A 17656-nucleotide genomic window follows, 5' to 3' on the forward strand; every position below is an offset into this window, starting at 1 on the left:
CTGGTTCAATTCCCAGTCAGGGCACATGCCTGGATTGCAGGCCAGATCAACCATGCATTGATATTTCCTTCTCTTTCTTTCTCCCTCCCTTCCCATCTCTAAGAATAAAGAAATTTTTAAAAGGAAAGAAAGAAAGAAATACAAGGAGGCCCGCAAAATGAGGAGACATAGAAACATGTCCCAGATGAAAGCATAAGACAAAACTCCAGAAAAAAGAACTGAATAAAATAAACACAAGCAATCTACTAGATGCAGAGTTCAAAACACTAGTTATAAGGATGCCCAATGAACTTAGGTAAAGAGTAGAGGAACTTAGTGAGAACTTCAACAGCATAAAAAGGACATGGAAACTATAAAAAAGAACCAGTTATAAATGAAGGCTATACTAACTGAAGTGAAGAATAATTTAGAGGGAATCAACTGTAAAGTAGATGAAGCCAAGAATCAAAACAGTGACTTGGAACATAAGGAAGCAAAAATCATCTAATCAGAACAGCAAAAAGAAAAAAAAGAATCTAAAAAAATGAGGATAACAAAAGGAGCCTCTTGGATAACTCCAAGTGTACCAACACATCATGGGGGCGCCAGAAGGAAAAGAGAAGAAGAAATTGAAAATCTATTTGAAAAAATAATGACAGAAGACTTCTTGGACTTGACTGAGGAAACAGACATACAAGTCCAGGAAGTGCAAAGATTCCCAAACAAGATGAACCCAAAGAGGCTCATACCAAGACACATTATAATAAAAATGCAAAAGCTAAAGGTGAAGAGAGAATCTTAAAAGTAGCAAGAGAAAAGCAGTTAGTTACCTATAAGAGAGCTCCCATAAGACTATCAGCTGGTTTCTCAACAGAAACTCTACAGACCAGAAGAAATTGGCAAGAAGTATTCAAAATAATGAAAAGCAAGAACCTACAACCAGAATTAGTGTGCCCAGCAAAGCTATCATTTAGAATCAAAAGACATATAAAGAGCTTCCCAGACAAGAAAAAGGTAAAGGAGTTCCTCCTCACCAAACCAGTATTACATAAAACATTAAAAGGTCTTTTTAAAGAAGAAAACAAACATTAAAATAGGAACAATACAACAGCAATAAATGCATATCTATCAATAGCTGAATCTAAAAAACAAAATAAGTAAACAAGCAGAATAGAAACAGATGCATACATGCAATGAACATTTTGACAGATGCCGTGTGGGAGGGGAGTTGTGGTGATGGGTGAAAAGGTGAAAGGATTAAGAAGTACAAATTGGTTGTCACAAAATAGTCATAAGGATATAAAGTACAGCATGAGGAATATGGTCAATAATTTTCCAATAACCATGTCAAAGGGGTATGAGATTTATCAGTATGATCACCTAGTAAGTTATATAATGTCCGATCACTGGGGTATATACCTAAAACTAATATAATACTGTATGACAACTATAATTGAAAAATAAAAAATAAATGTAAAAGCAAAGTAAATAAACAAAACTATAAAAAAAAGAAAAGAAACAAAGCAAACAAAACCCTGAAAGAAATAAGTAACTCCTGGTCTCAGGACTGCTCTCCCAAATTCCATCTCCCTTTCCCCAGTATAACAAAAGTGTTACTTAAATGCCCCCACACAGGCTGGCCACTTCCCAGACAGCCACTGTGAGATGACAGAGCGCTGGCAGGAGGATCTGGATGAAGCTAAATAACCTGTACAAAGTCATTTTTTATGTGAAGACAAGTAGCTGAATTCTGGTTATCCCCATTAAGGTCTATCAGTGGTATTAAAAAGTAAATTAAAACTGATTTCAACTGGCCCAAGTTGTTTGGACAATTATGTGGTGGAAGAGAAGACATTTTCTAAATTCTAAGAATTCAATATCCTTTCTTCTTCACCAAGAACTTTTATTTCTGAATTTTGTAGAACCTTGAATTGGACGTCACCAGCAAAACCTACATGAAATAACAGGTTGACAACAACCCTTAATGGTTATTCCAGTTTTTTGACCCAAGACTCAATTTATCAGACTTCAAACTTAGTCACCTAAAAAAAATGTGCTTTGGGCAAAAACATGGCACACAGTCCCTGCCAATAGGAATATAAAAAACAGGCTCACTTGGTCATTTTCATTGTCGCAAGCAAAGACTGACATGGAGGCAAATGCAGCCTTGAACATGCTGGCTTGCTGCTTGCTGGCCCCCAGGCCTGTCCACGCCTGGCCTGACACCAAAGGTGTGGTTCTAGACAGAAACCAGCAGTAAGGCCAAGGGGGGCATTCTGCCTAGGTTCTTGGAGGCCAAGCCCCAATTTGGTCTTTCTCAAAGAATGTGGTTCCAATGATTTAAGTACTAAATACAGGGCCCATACAAAACAAAATGGTGGGAACAAAGCTAAATTATAGTTTATCTTCAGACATGCTCAGCTTCCCATTGCTTAGCCCTCTAAGCATAAAACAAAAGCTTTCCAAATGTTTTTCTGCCCTTTCCAAAAGGGGTGAAGAGTTTCCTTTGAAACGCACAGTGTATTCACTTCCATAGCCCTGTAACTTATTGTACTGCCTACGTAACAGGATCTTAACAAATATTTGTTGGAGAGATGGGTAGAAAAAGTTTCAGATGGTTTCAAAGGAGAGGTTGGGAGATGAGATGGGGAAGTAGATCTAAGATGAAAAAAAGTGGGTATGTTTCCATAGTAATAATGATCAGGTGTTTGGGGAGCACTAATAGCCTAGCCACAATGGAGGGTGTAGGTTGTTCTAACTCTAAAGTAATACATATAGATCTTTGAGAACACTGAAAAAAAAAACAACGCAGGAACCTCAAAGCACAATAGAAGCAACCAAAAATATATCCTAGCCATAAAGCAGAATAAGGACTAGGGAAGATTTTTAGTATCCTTCTTCCTTTTGGTAATTGTATCAAAGAAGAGTAACAGGCAATAAACAGTTTGACAATGGATGAGAAAACTGTTTAGGAAAAGTAGCATTGTTTTTCATATAGTATGCCCTAGAAACATGTTTAGAGCACAAAGTCATCTTTAGTGGGCAATAAAACAACTAGGGGGAAATCACATCAATAATGAAGTATAAATGTAATCAAACTAGGCAGTCACATTTGTTTGCCCTCTGAAGAGGATACATATGAAAGCAGACAGCAATTCATCCAGTTCCCAATCACACAGAAGTGCTCTAGGTCCATGCTAAACAAAATTCACAAGGTTTCACTCTGGACCTTCCTCAGCTAGGTGATTCATTTATTAGCAAACTAATAACCTTCAGAAACTCAAGTATTTACCTCCAAGCAGAACTCTGTAGCTTATCATGAAAATGGAGTACAGTACCCAGTATTCTGTGATTTTCCAGAGAGGTTGGCTGTATTTCTCTATGTACATTATTATTAGCAATATTTCTTGATGATCTGCATTGCAACTCTGCCATAAGACAAATTATCTATTAAATAGGACATCATTGTTGCTGTTCAAGAGTTTCTCCAGCCAAGAGCTTCTTAAAGTTCAAAAGATTGCCCACTACAGTTCCCATGGTAATTGTGATAAATATTCATCTTCTTTTTCTTAGAAAGAGTGTCACCTTCCTGTTTTCTAAAGCCTCTTTATTCTTCAAACATCAAGCCCCAGCCACCCATTATCACCACCATCAGGACCACATCAACAGCAACAATAAAAAGGGAAGTTACTCTTCCTGTCTTTACATGGAATCTGTGCTATGCTGCTGGGTTGTGCTTCTGTTCAGGTAAATGGGAAACCTATCTGATAGGTAAAGAAGTCACAAGATGCTAACCAATCCTTTTTGTTTTGTTTTTAACCAAAAAAAAGAGGCTTGTTTTTCTGTGTTTTAATTACACACATGCTATTCTTTAGAAAGGACCACAAAATACACAAAGATTCCTGAAATAAAGAGTCAACCTTTCCCCAGTTCAGAACTCAGTATTACACAGTCATACGAAATATGTAAACTTGTCATAAGTTGCAAAAAACAGATCTCAGCCCAATCCATAACAACATGCAAAAGATTCTTAAACACACTTGGACAATTTATATCCTGGACTTTCCCCAAGGCATAAATATGTCCAGTTTTCAAGTATATAACTGACAATTATTTCCAGTTACTTATTTGTAAAAGTTTATCAATTCCCATAAGATTTTAAAATGAAAAATCAAGGTCTACTCTATTTTCATACTTATTATATTAGATCAAGTTATGTACTTCATCTTATAAAGTTCAATACACTACATACCATTTTTTCTGATGTTTGAAATGTATAAAAATATTTATGTGAGATCTTTTTGAATAAGTGGATTTACCTACTGAAACCCAGCTCCACCTTGCATGCACTGGCCTCTATGCTTTTTCAGCCCTTCTATAAACTCTTGTCAGAGATCCTAACATTCAAGATGACTAAAAACATTGCTACTTTTTAAAAATAGGATTATGTCATCTGAGTCCTGAAAAGAATTGATCTCTGGTCATTAATTTTGTATCTTTAGATTTAGAGTATTCTTGCAATTTATTTCTTGCCCTACCTAACCCTGTCCTGATCACAGGCTCTGCTGTCATGTTAATTCCCCCATCTCTCCAATGCTGCCTTCTGCTTGTAGTTCAGAGCCTCTCATGTCAATTTGTAGAATAAGCTTTGCCAGCAGTCCTGGTTTCATATTCTGACATTTCAACTTGGTAATCATATGGCATTGGGAGAGTTATTTGATTTATCAGGGTCTCAGGGTTCTTGCCCATAGCTGGAGATAATAATAACCTCTTTCTCGCAGGGCTGTCAGGATTTAGTAAGACTGTGCACAATTATTTAGCAAGGTGCCTGGTAAATAGTAAGTACTTGTTCATATGTTGACATCATGTTTAGGGCCTGAGAACTTTAGGACATTTACCTACTTAAAGGCTTTTTGGGGGATGAGCTTATGTTCAAGTCTGTCTTCTCCCTTGGATTATAAGCTCTTTGAAAGCAAAATCTGGGTCTGACTTATTAACCACTATATCCCCAGCCTTGGCAGATCCCTTGCCATTCATTGTGTTAAAGATACATTTACTGAGTGAATGAGCAGGTGACTGAGTAAATGAAAGAAAGGAAAGATTGAGTAAAAGCACATGCCAGGCCTAAAGAGGCCACCAGCAAGACACTGTCATTAGGTTTAGGCAGGGAGAATTATCAGAGATATCCTGAGGCCCCATCTACCACAGTTTTGACCCTTGATGTCCCCAGTTTGGAGTTTCAATGGGGATCTCTCTAAGGATAGGAGTGGGACACTCAGGTCTTCAGATAATTGGAAGATGTGCACTGATGACTCAAGGACAGAACCCTGTAATTTGGTGTGAAAGAAAGTATTTTGGCAAGTCTCAGGAAAAAACCACACAGTAACTAGAAACAAAAATAATGCCATACCCACATTTGCCCAGAAGTCACAAGCTAAAAGATATACTTAGCACAGACAGGCGTGCCTCACATGTCTGTCTCATCTACATGAACTTGACATAGCTAGGCAGGCCATTTCCAAATGTACACAATGATGATATCATATTTCTAATTTAAAAGAAAGAATGAACTATCTGGCTTTCATTCTCACGGCATGAAGAATTCTTTTTCTAGCCACCAGAAGAGACCCTGACATTTACTGATATTCCATTATAACAAAGGTGAATAGGGGAGACAAAACAGGGAAGGTAGAGAAAGAATGGGGGAGTAAAAGAATCTAAAGAAACATATAATACATGTGGAGATACTATATAATTCTACATACTCTGTACTGCATCTTGTCCTAAGGAGGCACTTCATAAATAGATTTAATGAACCAATTAATGTGGAGAGAGGGCACCAAAGATTTAAAAAAACAGAAAAAGAAATAGTGTGGGTAGAGAAAATAAGTAAACTAACATAAGGAGTGGAAGAGGAGGATGGAAAGACAATAGAAAGAATGCAGAAAGGGAGGAAGAGAAGGAGAGCTGGTGAAATGGGTAAGAAAATGTGTGTACGTAGCATATAGTGTGTGAATGTGTGTGTCAGAGAGGCAAGGAGAGATCGAAATTAGAACATGTAAACAGGGCTTGAAAAGAAAAAATGGAGGAAAAGTTGAAGGCTATAAGAAAGCAGAAGCAATTGTGGGAAGGATTTAGGGTTTGTTAATTGTCCCAACTCTTTCAAATATACCTCTTGCATCACCCTCTTGGTCTTTCAATTTGGCTGCTATTTGTATGTTGTATTTAATTTATTTCTCCTTAATCCCTCTATTCATTCTTCAGATGCTTTCTTGGAAACAAATCATCATATTTTAATAAGGCTAAAACCATAAAACGTCATATTGCCTTGAACTTTAAGGCTGATTGAAATTCAACCCAAGATTTAAGAACGAAAGAATAAATTTAGCAGAAACCTGGTTCTTAGCCCAGAAGTGTACCAGCCTGATGCATTCGACATTACATGTTCTCTGAAAAGTGACCGCAGCTAAAGTATAAATGAGAAAAAAGAGAGGTCTGTGTTGCCTTTACTTGCAAAAACAATTATACATTAGAGATTTGGTGAGTTACCTATGCTGTGTGAAGCAAAATCAGGTGACATCTAGTAAGTAATAATTATTACTTCACTTTAAAAATAACTTGTAAGAAGTATTAAAAGAGATTATGTTTACATATAAACAAATCCTTTAACCTTTAAGTATACCCCATCTGTAAAAAGGAATTGTGTTAGATGAGGAAATGTTTTCTTGCTTTAGCCTGAGAAACACTACTTGCATTGGTTTAAATCTGGGGCTTCTGTGTTAAGCCATGTTTGAAGAAAGGATTTTGATGTAAAGGATTTGATGTAAAACCATCACACCATATAATCTGTCTCCCAGCTACCTGCCTTCCAAAGGAGGACACTCAGCCCTCCAGCTTTGCCCTAGAAGGCCCCATCAGGAAGCTTTCTCTACCCCTCATCATTCCCCAATCTTTCCCTTCACTATTCCATGTCTCTGGGGTCTGATCCTGCCCCCACTCTCTGGAACTGGGACCATTTATTCAGCAACTATTTATTGAGCAGCTACTATGTGCCAGTCATTCTCCTAGAAACAAGGTATATATCAGTGAGCAAAACAAAGATCCGTGTGCAGCTCTTATTGCGGCAGGTAGAGATGGACAATAAATAATAAACTTAGAAAATTAGAAAGTTATAGAGTATATCAGATTCTAATAAGTGCTATGAGAAGAAGAAAAAGTCAAACAGAGTTGGAGATTGGGAGATAAAGAGTTACGTTAAGAAGGAGGATTCTCAGACCCATTTCTTTGGTTCCATGTAAGAAATCTACCTAATCCAGCCTGGCCTTTTACGTGCTAGCCTATGGTCACAGTTCTTAAAGGGTGTGATACAAACTGTTAGCCTTCAATAAATATCCATTCTTATTATTTCTCAGGCTCCCCTGCAGTTAGATCAGGACCGTGTGACTCATGCTGGCCAATGAAATGTGAGAGAAAGAAGTAAAAGTCAGTTTTTCTCTTTTATCTCATCCTTACTGTGATGTGCTGACCTTAGAGGCCATTAGTCTAGGTACCACGGCCCCCAGATGGAGAAGGCCACCCAGCCTGCATCAGAATACAACATGAGCAAGAAATAAACTTTCACTGTTTATGCCACTACAATTTCTGGATTGTCTATAACTGTATCATAGTGCAGGCTATCTGTGCCAATATCTATGAAAGAAAGTGAACTGGTTATTATAACAATCATTTTCTCCTTTTTGATGGTAAAGAAAACTAAAAATCAAGAATTTTTACTTCCTCATAGATCGACAGAGATTTAAAGGTACAATTCCAGCAGGAAAGAAACGAGTAATGGTAAATTACATTTTTGTTGCCCTTTTAGGACTCCATAAATACTCTATGAGGTACTTTAAGCAAGTATTTTAATTCATGAACACAATTTACTTTTCTTGGATTCACATAACAGTAAAATTTCATTGAAAAAATTACTTAGTAAAAAATGAGTAATTTGTTTTTAATCTAATCAAAATATTTCTTGGGCCATTCAAAGTTTCCTGGCTATTTCTCTGACTTAACCTTAAACCAGAGGAATATTTTTTTCTATAAACATTTGCTATAACTGCACTCTTTTAAGAGAGATTAAAGTACCAACAGAATTCAGATGAAGTTTACAAGTAAATGCAAAGCACAGGCAACATAAACTCTAAGCTGTGCATTGGAGAAACTTTGCAATGTAAATTTACCTGCACTTCAACTCATGCTACATGCTAAGACCCTTGTCCAGATTTTCCTTTGGTGGACTCCAAAGAAAACATTTTGGAAAATAGTCTCAAACTCATAAAGATTCATTAACAAATAAAACCAAGCTATATGTAAACATTGATATTCAAAGCCAGGCATATGAGTGTGTAAAGCGAGAGACGGTGGAGGGTTGGCCAGAAGGCCCCAGAGATTTTCCCACAGCCTGTCATGGTGCCTGCTGTCCTACCATTAATGACACTTTCTTTGGACTCCTGAAGGATTTTGTTTTTCTGTGACAGCTTTAATAGGAAAACAAAACAAAACAAACAAACAAAAAACATGACATAGCTGGAATAGAACAGGCAGGAGAGACTCCATGCTGAGGAGCAGGGGACTCGGTGGAATGGTGTGAAGATGGTGATAACAAAATCGGGTCTAAAATAGAGGACAACAGCTGACTGACTGATTAATAAACCAGAATATTCTTTTTAAGCACCTACTATCTTTAAGACATATGCCAGGCACTATGAATGATACAGAAATAGACGAGGCAGAATTACTGTTGTCACAAGTTTACAGTCCAGTGTTTGGTCTGGTTGAGGAGTCAGAGAATGGAGGGATGGGTATGCCTAGAGCCAGAAACAAAATTGTGTCCTGTATTCCTCCTCAGTGAGTCTGCCCAGGGCACCGGGAAGACCACGGTAAGGCAAGTTAGGGTGTTGTGGGACTAAAGGGAACTCGATCTAGAGAAGAAGAAATAAGGATGAAATGAATGATGAACTGATAAAGTCATTATCCCTTGGTAAACACTTTTAGTCATTCAAGTGAGACGAGATTACAGGCTTTGATTCCTGGAAAACTTTATGTTCTTTCATGAAATTAAAAAAAAACATAAATTGCATTTGAGATCATTGGTTTATTACTATTTTTGTTACAAAACCTTTTTGATTTCAACATTTTTGTTTGTCTATTGTAAACACTCACCATCAAACTTCGCAAGTCTGCTAATATCTTCTCCAAGCACTGAGGTAACTGATAGTGCATGGCGAACTTTAAGGTTCGTTTCCCTGTGAAATTAATTGACATGACATGAATTTTTGTAAGAAACAGCCCAACAATATCCTACACAAAGCAATCTGGTGGGTGTGGCATGTGCAAAATCCAATACGAGGGATTTGAGAAACTCCCTTTGAATGTCATTCACATCTCTCGCACTGTCTCAGGAAGTGGACAGGGCTTTGCAGGCTCCTAAGAATTGGCATTCCACCCAAGGCACATCTGTATAACAACACAGTGATCTGTTTTGCTATTTGGAAGAACAGAGGACATAATAAATGTGGTTTCATCCGAATCTATTCAGACATCATGCATGAGTTACAAAACACATTAGGAACGGAACACAACTGCCAAAAAAAGGAGGCCAGTATGACTCCAGAGTCTGCTATCTACATAGGGGTTTTACTTGCAAAGGAAAAGTCATGGCTAATTTCACAGTAGCTGAAATTTAAATGGGAAAAGCAATACAGCTTTCTTTTTCTTGGAAAATCAAGCCAAGAATCCCATAAGTCTAAAATCAAATAACCAAACAGGAACTCAGCAGGTCACAGTAAGCTGGTCATCGTCTTCCAGGCAGGACCACACATACGATGGACAAAGGGCTGATCTCGGGTGTAAGAGATACGACCAGCAGTGAAGAGTCTATGACTGTCACTCACATCTGTATTTAAGAGCTTGCCATGCCAGCTTTCTCACCAAGTCCAACCAAATTCTCTTCTACTGTAGTTTAAGATTATCTTTCAGAGTTCTATCTTTTATGAGAATGTTGAGTAGTGGGTTCATTCAGTCAACAAATTTTAGTTGAATACATACCATGATACTCAATGCTGCCCCATGAGGGAAATTGCCCTCTTGAGGGAAACAAGTGGTGGGTAAAAAAGCAAATATCGCCTTTTGTAAGTACATGTTACACTATGGAGTAATAGAATTTAGGGAACCAAGCGGCAGATGCCTGAGAAGGCATGTAATCTAAGCTTCCCATAAATGAGCTTCACAATGATGTTAAGGTAGTATGAACCCAACTCAAGGAATACCCACTGGTAAAATAGCTTTCTGTAGGAAAGTTGTGTATATAATGAAGTTACTTTGTTTAAAAATAATCCCATTGATCAAAATGTGTTAGTTCCCAGGAGGTACAGATGAGGAGAGATTGAGATTATCAGGAACTTCCTAGTTGAGGCAGAAATTCAGATGGAATTGATGGTCAAGGGTGAGATAGTGGTGTTGAGGCTAAAGGACTAACATATCCATTCATTTAAACAACTTTTCAAATACTAGAAATAGTCAGTCATGCCAACCAGGCCAGACAGTCCTCATTCCTTTATCCTACTCAGTACATCATGTCATTCATCCAAGTTTTTCATCATTTTAGGTTACTTCCTCAGGATTCTCTCCAATGTCTCACTTTCACCTTCAGATATAGAAACTGAAGAAGAAGAATAGTCACACATGTGCCTTATGATAAAAAAAAATAATTTTCTAAGAGTCTGGATTAATACCTTCATTGTTGTACCATACTGTCCTTTAATCTGCCTCCGTATCTTGATAAACTTCAAAATAATTTTCAGCATATGAAACAAGACAGAAAGATCCTGGGTACCTTTACTTGGTTTCCACTAATGGTAAAATCTTGCAAAAACTATATCACAATGTAACAACCAGGATACTGACATTGACACAGTCAAGGTACAGGATATCTCCATCACTCCAGGGATTCCTTCGGTTGCCCATTGCAGCCACACCTACTTCCCTGTCTCCTGCAATTCACATTCACTTCCTGGCAACCCCTACTCTGCTGTCCATTTCTATAATTTTGCCATTTCAAGAATGTTATGTAAATAGAATAATACAGCATGTGATCTTTTGGAAGTAGCCTTTTTTACTCAACATAATTCTCTGAAGTTTCATTCAGGTTGTCACATATATCTATAGTTCCTTCCTTTTTATGGTTCAGTAGTATTCTATGATATGGATATACCACAGCTTGTTCAATCATTCACATGTTGAAAGGCATATAAGTGGTTTCCAATTTGGGATGTACAAATAAAACTGCTATAAACATCTGTGTATAAATTTTCACATAAACATAAGTCTTCATTTCTCTGGGATAAATCCCCAGAATGAAATTGCTGGGTTGTATGGTAATTGCATGTTTAGTTTTTAAGAAATTGCCAAACTTTTTTCCAGAATGAAGGTAGCATTTTACATTTCCATCAGCAATGTGTGAGTGATCCCATTTCTCTATACCCTTGCCAGCATTTGGAGTTGTCACTATTTTTTAATTGAGCCATTCTGATAGGTATGTTGTGATACTATATTGTAGTTTTAACCCTAATGGTTAATGATGTTGAATATCTTTTCATGTTCTTATTTGTTGTCAGTATGTCATCTTTAGTAAAATGTTTCTTCATATCATTTGCCAATTTTCTAATTAAATTATTTGGGTTTTTTTTACTATGAGTTTTGGGTATTTTTTACATGTTCAAGATACAAGTCCTTTGTCAGACAGATAGTTTGAAAATATTTTCTTTTAGTCTGTAACTTATTTTTTTATCCTCTTAACTGGGCATTTGCAAAGTAAAAACTTTTAATTAGATGAAGCCTGGTTTAGCAAATTTTCCTTTTATGGGTCATGAATTTTGTGTCAAGTCTAAGAACTCTGACTAGCCCTAGATCATAAAGATTTTTCTCCTATGTTTCTTCTAAACATTTTATAGTTTTATGTTTTACATTTGAATTCAATTTTTCTATAATTACAGGGCTATTCAAATTATCTATTTCACACTGGATGAGTTGTGATAGTTTTTTTTTGACAAAGTGGCCCATTTTATCTATGTTATTAAATTTACATAAATAGAGTTGTTTGTAGTATTTCCTTATCCTTCTAATGTCTATAGGATCTGTCTTAAACCCCCTGGTTCATTCATGATACTGTTAATTTGTGTCTTCTCTTTTTTCTTTTTTCAGTCTTGCTAAAGATTTCCTTGATGTTTTCAAAAAAACAGCTCTTTGTTTCATTATCTCTATTGTTTTCGTCTTTTGAAGTTCATTCATTTCTGCTCTTGTTTTTGTTTTTATTTCTTTCCTTCTGCTAGCTTTAGATTTATTCTGGTATTTTCTATGTTCTTGAGATGATAGTGATTTGAGACTTTTTCTCTTTTCAGTTGTATGCATTTATTGCTGTAGGTTTTTTTTCTCAGCACTATTTTAGCTTCTGCCCAAACTAGGGGTGAGATTACACAGGCCAAACTCTATTTGACTATCTCTAAGACAGTAACTTAAAGAAGTAGTGGATAAAACCATGGGCTCCTTTGTCAGACTGCCAAGTTTGAGTCCTATCTCCACTCTTTAGAACTTTGAGACAAATTATTTAGTCTCTTTAAGATTTAGTTTCTTCATTGTACAATGGGGCATATATATGTGTATATATATAGTACCTATTTCAGGATTAAATGATAAAATCCACCTATAAAACATATATGGTATCTTTAAAATGTATGCATTCACTAAATGTTCTTATGCCAGACAGACAAATGGAATCAATGAAAAAGAACTACTTTATATCAATGTCAAAGCTGCCTCATCCTCCATTTCTTTTTTTTTTCTCTATGTTGTCATTTGTCCCAGTTCCAAAAGATTGCCTTCTGCAGTGACATTGGTCCTTCCTTCCTCAGGAGACCTGCACTACTGCTAGCTCTCATTTTCCTTGGAGAATCACTTGAAATTAAAAGCAAGCAAACCAACCCCAAAAAGAACCCTTCTAAGGAATCTCAGTGAAGAGTCTCTGTATGATATTATTGACATGTCATACATGTTTGATTCACTATTTCCAAAAGAAAATAAAATCAAGAGAAAATATAGAGTTTTCCAAAAGAAACTACAAAGTAATTAGCAAATGAATTTGGAATTTAGACTATTTCTTCCTAGAAAATAAAATGAAAAATAAAGATTAAGATTTAAGTCCTGTTCCTAAAGCTATTAGTCTTAAACAAATTTAAAAAACAATCTTATTATTTATTCTAACTTTAATAACTTACCCATCAAGCTCAGCAGTTTCAATGTAGCAAAGGCCATGTGGCTCACTACTTGATAAGAGAAGCAGGTCAGCCTGTTTTTAAAAGCAGGATAAAGAGAAGAGAAGATTGGTTCAGAGTCTCCCATGCTGTGTCATCCCTCCACTACTAACGAGCCAGGTGAGCTTTAGGAAAAAAGTGAGAGCAGTGAAATCCTGTTCCACCTCTCTGTTATATGCCCTGAACCAAACCCTCCCTCTACTTACCTGTTCTTGTTTTGCATACCCTTGACCATCAGAACATAAGCAAGGGCAGGGGCTATCAAAAAAATGAATAGCCACTCCATTCACTTTTTTTGCAAGAAATATATAAAATTCTGTTTTCTTGCTTGGATAATTACTGATGAAAAATATAAAACTTTCCCCAATAAATTAGATAAATGGAAATATTTATATGCATATACTCTAATTCCTTTTGTATTATCGGTTAAGAGCAGGGGGCAGACAAAGAGATGAGGAAAGACAGAAGTGAAATAGATGGAGGAATTTGAAAACAATAGAAATAATAAGGCAGGCAAGGAAATTTTAAAAAGAGAGGAAGGTTAAAAGAAAAACAAAATCAGCTACTTTAGAAAAAAGAAAAAGGTGGTGGGGGAAAATAAAGTGGGGACTAAGCAAAAGGGAAAAAGAGAGTAGAAAATTTGGTAAAAGACAGTGGAAAACACTCAGACACTAAGTAGTTGGCCTCTCACAGAGGTAAATCATTCTATGCAGCTGTCCATTTGAGCTTTGGAAATAAACTGTCACAATTCAGTTTTAGAATTCTGGTGCCTTTCTACATTGGAAAGCTGTTTATTTTCTTTTAAATTTCAAATTTTATATTAAAATAAGGGGTTTTGTTTCCACATCTTAGCTATTGTAAATAATGTTGCAATGAACATAGGGGTACATATATCTTTTTGAATTAGGTAGTATTTTTGTTTTCTTTGGATAAATGCTCAGAAGTGGAATTTTTGGTCCATCAATAGATAAATGGATAAAGAAGATGTGAATATATATATACCCATATATACATATGTGTACATATACATAAAACATACACAATGGAATATTATTCAGCCATAAAAAGAATAAAATCTTCCATTTGTGACAAAATGGATGGACCTACAGTATATTACACTAAGTGAAATAAGTCAGACACAAAAAGTCAAATACTGTATGATTTCATTTATATGTGGAATCTAAAAATTAAATAAACAAAACAGAAACAGATTCATAGATACAGAGAACAAACTGATGGTGGCTGGGGGTGGGTTGTGGGGAGACGGATAAGAAGGTGAAGGGAAGAAGAAGGTGAAGGGAAGTACAAACTTCTAGTTATGAAGCAAATAGGTCACGAGGATAATGTACAGCACGGGGACTACAGTCAGCAATACCCTTTTGCAGTGACAGATGGTTAACTAGATATATCATGATGATACATCATAAGGCATATAAATGCGGGATCATTATGTCACACACCAGAAACTAATATAATATTGTGTGTCAACTATACTTTAATGAGAAATAAATAATACTGAATAAAATAAGGATTCTGTTTTTGAAATTCTGAAGGGTTTGAATGTCTGAAAAGAACTGACTCAAATTTTAGCGATTTACTTTGACACAGTCTAACAATTTTCTAGCTACATCTGAATGTACAATCAGTGTTACAAATCTGTGACTTTTTTTTACCTTTGTGTTTAAAAATATTAGAGTCATACCACTCTCAAGTCCTGACACTTAAATTTGGAATCAATTCATTCTTTTCATTGTCTCAAGCTTTTAAATGTCCAACTCAAAAATAGACAGCATGTGTGTGCTTGTGTTGTCTCAATTGTGATAAAACAGGGTCTGGGAAGAAAAGCAACTCTAAATATAAACAGGCATCTTTCTCTATATTTCATAATTATTTTCAATCACAGATGATAATAATAAGAGAATTCTGGATCTTGTTTAAAATGATCCTTCTAAGCTTGAGGAAGGAGAGGCATAGGCCCAAGAAGCATGAAGTTCTATTACTATCATATTCATTGAAATTGAAAATGAGAAATAAAACCAAGGTGAATTTTCCAAAACTTGGTTTCCCTTTAAAATCATGATGGGTAATTTTGGCTCAAGAGAGGTATACACTCAAAATAAAAGAGAGAGAGGGTGGTATACACTCTTCACATGTTCTCTCCATGGTGGGCATGCTTAGTTTACATGGTGACAAGTCAGGAAATAAACTTCTGCCATGACGGGCTTCTGTGACTAGTCCATAGGGGAAGAAGAGCTTTGGTAAGGCAAACCCATTTATTCCTCAGACCAAGGATGATTACTGGAACCCACAGCAGGGTCAGGCAAAGAGTCATTAATTCCAACCAAAATCATGTTCCTGATACCCCCATCTGTGCTTTCTTCTCTCAGTTATAGGTGCCTCATCCGGTGTGAGTATGCACAGAAGAAAATATGTTGATATGGACAAAAATCAGAATAAAGTCATGAAACTGTGAGATTATAGGTATTATTTTTATTTAAAATTTAAATTTTATGTACCAAAAATGTATGTTGTGCAATATGTACTAGATATATTATTTTCTGTTTATTATAATTAAATTGATTTGAGAAGATTAACAAAAAGATGGTTAAGAGAAGAGAGGAGAGGAGAATAATAATGAACCTCATATCATTTACTCATGGATAGGCCCTTTCCTTGTTTAAAACAAAATCCTTGCCCATGCATTTCACCCCAACAATTAGTAATTGTTTACAAACAGAACTTTGGTCATTTATGTTTTTTCAGATAGAAGAAGCAAGAAGCTGCTTCTTCCTATAGTTCAGATCAACATTTAAAAAATCTTCTTTCTCTGAAAATTTTCAACATTCTACTGTCTCACTTATTTTTTAAAAGGAGGGTTTACTTACAGAAATTAGAATGAAACAAGTAACTCTGATGTGACACTATAAAACTTCAAATAACATGAGGACAATTAGAACCAAGGTGGCCTCTCTGGAAGGATGTCCAAGATGGGTGCAAAAGCGACTAGATGAGATGCCCTGATGGGCCCAGCAGAGCCAAAGCCTGCCCTTGGCAGGACTGGAGTTTAGGTCAAACTAGTCTTCCACCGGGGGTGTCCAACCCACAGCCTGCAGGTTGCATGCGTCCCAGGATGGCTATGAATGCGGACCAACACAAAATCATGAATTTACTTAAAACATTATGAGATTTGTGTGTGTGTGTGATTACATGTCATAATGTATTTAATGTGTGGTCCAAGACAGCTAACTCTTCTTCCAGTGTGGCCCAGAGATGCCAAAAAGTTGGACACCCCTATAGCCATTTCATTTAATATGCAAAGTAAAACCCTCACAAATAGGATTTTAATGATTCATGACAATCAATAGAATGTTCTGATTATGATAATTCAGAAGAGAGCACACATTTTCTCTGCCTCTCATCTTTTTCTTAAATATATGCAAATTAGCAGTATTAAGTCCATTCTTGAGGGATAATGTTCAACTTACAGAAGGGCAAACCATTTTTAAAGTACTCGGGAGCATTTTAAATGTGCCTATTTACATCAAACAATTATAAATCTTTGTATCTATTAATTTAATGCATGCCAGAGGAGATAGACATAGTGATGATCATTCGGCCTTATCTAAGTTACCATGTTATTGAAAGTAGTTACGTGGTTTTGTACTATAAGACTCACTCCCTCCTCCAAATTTGGGAGGAAAATGGAGGTGTCTTATAGTCTGAATGTAGCTTACCTAGCTCTCTGAGAATGGGGGGGGGGGCTATGTTATTTGTGTTATTAAATATTTTACCACATTTTTTGCTTCAAATTTTTTTTCCTATTTTCCTCCTCTAAAACCTAGGCACATCTTATGGTCTGGTGCATCTTATAGTCTGAAAAATTCAGTAATCAATACGTCTTTTAAAACATTTTATCATTGAGACTTCTTACAAATACATCTATCTTGGCATTCCCTCTTTAATTACTCTGGATTAGTATAGATTTACTAAATTTGCAAATGTAAATACTGCAGTACATATGATATTTCAGTCTGAGATACATTATTTAAACAATGCTCTATACTCACGGCAATAAACTGGTTATTTTCTAATTTAATGATGTCTCCCACTTTAACATTCATCCATTTTTCTTTCTGCAGGCTGTGAACAAACACAAAATTAACTTTTGTCAGGAACAGAGAATAGTCGAGGGAATGAATATATTCACAATGAAGCATCACAATGGAGGGACGAAAGAAACGGACCAGGCTCTTCTAGAATGCTCAGTTCAAAGGACCTTACATAACGAAATCTTTTACCTGAGTGGTGTGGGCACTAAGGCCCAGAGA

General features: G+C 36.2%; 1 protein-coding gene across 5 annotated transcripts in view; it reads right to left on the reverse strand.

The window, feature by feature from the left end:
* The window catches only part of ATP8B4 (ATPase phospholipid transporting 8B4 (putative)), a 206294-nt gene that overhangs the window by 92888 nt on the left and 95750 nt on the right, over positions 1-17656 (reverse strand). For all 5 annotated transcript variants that reach the window (XM_045823771.1, XM_045823772.1, XM_045823774.1 and 2 more), the window contains 3 exons: positions 17396-17468; positions 13293-13363; positions 9184-9266 (listed from right to left, as the gene is read on the reverse strand). In XM_045823771.1, the coding sequence (XP_045679727.1) occupies positions 9184-9266; positions 13293-13363; positions 17396-17468 (227 nt within the window). The remainder of the gene's footprint in view (positions 1-9183; positions 9267-13292; positions 13364-17395; positions 17469-17656) is intronic.

Source organism: Phyllostomus hastatus, unplaced genomic scaffold (genome assembly GCF_019186645.2).
Source record: "Phyllostomus hastatus isolate PE091 unplaced genomic scaffold, TTU_PhHast_1.1 phas_scaffold_501, whole genome shotgun sequence".
NCBI classification, from domain to species: domain Eukaryota; kingdom Metazoa; phylum Chordata; class Mammalia; order Chiroptera; family Phyllostomidae; genus Phyllostomus; species Phyllostomus hastatus.